The 2,636-nt window shown below is 63.1% G+C and overlaps 1 protein-coding gene across 1 annotated transcript in view; it reads right to left on the bottom strand.

Annotated features, from left to right (window-relative positions):
• The window catches only part of DCTN1 (dynactin subunit 1), a 21,323-nt gene that overhangs the window by 13,824 nt on the left and 4,863 nt on the right, over window positions 1-2,636 (bottom strand). The window contains exons 4-5 of the mRNA XM_035903149.1: window positions 1,630-1,708; window positions 155-314 (exon numbers count right to left, since the gene is read on the bottom strand). Coding sequence (XP_035759042.1) covers window positions 155-314; window positions 1,630-1,708 — 239 coding nt within the window. The remainder of the gene's footprint in view (window positions 1-154; window positions 315-1,629; window positions 1,709-2,636) is intronic.

Below are 2,636 nucleotides of genomic sequence, written 5' to 3'. Positions count from 1 at the left end.
CCCGGCAGCGTGTCGCGGAGTGTGGCCCCGAGGGCGGCTGACAGAAAGCGTTCTGCGCCCGGAGGCGACCCAAGCCTGCCTGACAGCAGTGGCTCCATGCCCTAGACGGCCCCAAACTTGCCCTCCCCGCCTCCCCTTCCCCCTGTGCACTCACCTGCTCCTTCAGCTCATCAACCGTTTTCTCTGCCTGCTTCACCTCCTCCTGCAGCTTCTCCCTCTGCTGGCGCAGGGACTCCAGCTCCGTGTTCTTCTTCTCCATTTGCTTTTGAAGCTTCACGTGTTCCTGCTTCTCCGATGCAGACAAGTCCCGCATCCTTTGACAGAGCAACCAGCCCATCACAAGCCCCGCAGGGACCCCGGCACCAGAGCAAGAGAAGCCGCTGCCCCCCCAGACCCTGCTCTTGGTGGGCACCAGCAGAGCCCAGACCCCCTGCCCGTGCTGGACAAGCCCCCCCCGGCCCTGGCAGCCCCTCCCTGGTGGGGACATGAGCAGTGTCCCCAGGGAACGGCTCATTAACAGCAAGGGATGGGGGGGAGCAGTGCCTGCAACGGCGCCTTCCTTTGAAAGAATCGGGGCGACGGGGGGTGGGAAGAACAGGAGAGGAGAATGTAGAAAAGGAGGCAGCAGGGGCAGGCAGGAGCAAGCAGCGCTAAGTGGGACAGGCTGGGGCACGGAGGGGAACAACCCAGCGAGCAAGGAAAAATGTCACACGCAGAGCCTGGCACGGCGTGAGGCAGAGGCCGGCGGCAGAGAGCAAAGCGCCGGCGAGGAAAGGCGCTGAGCATCACGCGCCGAGCGCGGAGCTTTGCTACGCGTGCGCCGAAGCCCCTGTGCCAGCAGCTCTGCCCACAGCCCCGTGGAGACTGCCCGGGGGGGCGAGGGCCGGGGGCTGCCCTTGCTCAGACCGTCCTGCTAGCTCTGGCCCCAAGCAGGCACCGGAGCCCCTGCGAGGTGCTCTCTGGTGTTTCCTCTCAGCAGGGGATGATTCCCCTCCCGTCCCTCTCCTGCCCGACAGCAATAACCGTGTTTAAGCGCAGGCTCTGCTCTGCCCCAACGCAGTGCGGCACCCTGGGCACACGGAACCACAGCCCCACGGGAGCAGCGAGGCGGGACGGCGAGCCCCACCGAGGAACCCCACCGGAACCCCTGGGCTGAAGCACGTGTGGCTTCCAGGGGGAAAAGCCTGGAAGCCCTGGCAGACGGGCTTGCCCAGGGGGGAAGGCAGCGGCCAGGCCCCGGGGGCTGCGCGGGCTCAGGGAACCTCGAGCAGGACCTGGGCGGGAGGCGGCGGGGGAGCTGCCCCGTACAGGCTGCCTGAGCAGCCCGCGGCCGTGCTGGAGGAGCAGGGCACTGCACACACGGGGAAATGGCACGCAGCAGCGTCCTGAGGCGGCTCATTTTCTCCTGATCTACACTGGTCTCCAGCGAGAAGAGACTCTCCCTTCTCTGCTGCGTGCTTAAAGGAGCACCAGAGCTCAGAAGCACCCCCAGACCGGCTCGCCCGTGTTACAGCGTGGAGGTATTGGGATCAGCGCACCCACACAAACCCATGTTAGACCAAGACCGTGCGGGCTCTCACCGCAAGGAACTTCATCGGCAGCCTTTGGGGAGCACAAGTGGTCTCCTACCTTACGAGAGCTTCCTTGAGCCTCGCATTTTGCTCTTCCAGCTGCTTGACTTGGTAGCTGGACGCTGCTCCGTCCGAGCCTGCAGCAGAAAGGCGGCGTTACTCTGCTAAGTCGCGCCAAGGGAAATGCATCGGTTCCCTCCTGCAGCTCAGCACAACGGAAGCCTCGTGCTCAGCACCAGCGCTCGTGGAGGGAGAGGTTCCCCCGAAGCCACCGAGGCCATTCCATGCAGGTGAAGGACGGCCATAACAACCCGAGCAGCCGCCGGGCCACGGCAGAGCAGCGCGTCGCTGGATGCCCCGAGCACCCTCAGCCCTCCCGGCCCTCCCAGTTCAGCGGAAGCAAACTCTGACCAAAGACCTTGCTCACCTCAGCGATTCCCCCATCCCCCCACAGACTACTCCCGTGCTCCCAACGTTCTTCCCAGTCCCTCGACACATCTTTCGGTCACATCCCTCAGCCCGCCTGCCTGATCATCCCCTGCTTCCACAGGTTTCATTTTTTGTCAGGTGAATCCCAATGCCACCAGTGTTTAACGGCTGGCTTCTTTCCTGCCTGGCGTGATTTTTAAAGAGCTAAAAGGCCCCAGGGGAATCAAAACAAGGGTAATGCACTGGTTTTGGAGCTGTGCTCAGTGCAAGGCTGGGAGGTTGGGTCAGGAAGCAGCAAAAAGCAGTTGTGTTACCTCCCACATAAAGTCTGTCCCAGTCGAACGCCTTTTGGGGTGGGATCCACTGTCCCCAGGGAAAATGAGAAGCCTTAAACTAAGCCTGAGCTCCTCTAAGCCCAGGATGGGAACGCTTGCCCCTAGACTCAGCACCACAGCAGCTCCATCTCTGCCTTCTCGGGGAGGCTGGGACCCAAGAGAAGACGAAGCTGAGCTGCTGCTGACAGGCCCATGTGTGATGGAATCCCAGAATGGTTTGGGTTGGCAAAGCCCTTGAAGCTCCCCCAGCCCAACCGCTCCCCTACCCCTGCCATCCCACCCCCAAACCCCGGCCCTCAGC

This window comes from Egretta garzetta, unplaced genomic scaffold (genome assembly GCF_000687185.1).
Source record: "Egretta garzetta isolate BGI_Z169 unplaced genomic scaffold, ASM68718v1 scaffold501, whole genome shotgun sequence".
Classification (NCBI taxonomy): Eukaryota; Metazoa; Chordata; class Aves; order Pelecaniformes; family Ardeidae; genus Egretta; species Egretta garzetta.
The sequence above is the reverse complement of the archived record's forward strand: the minus strand, read 5'-3'. Positions and strand labels throughout refer to the sequence as shown.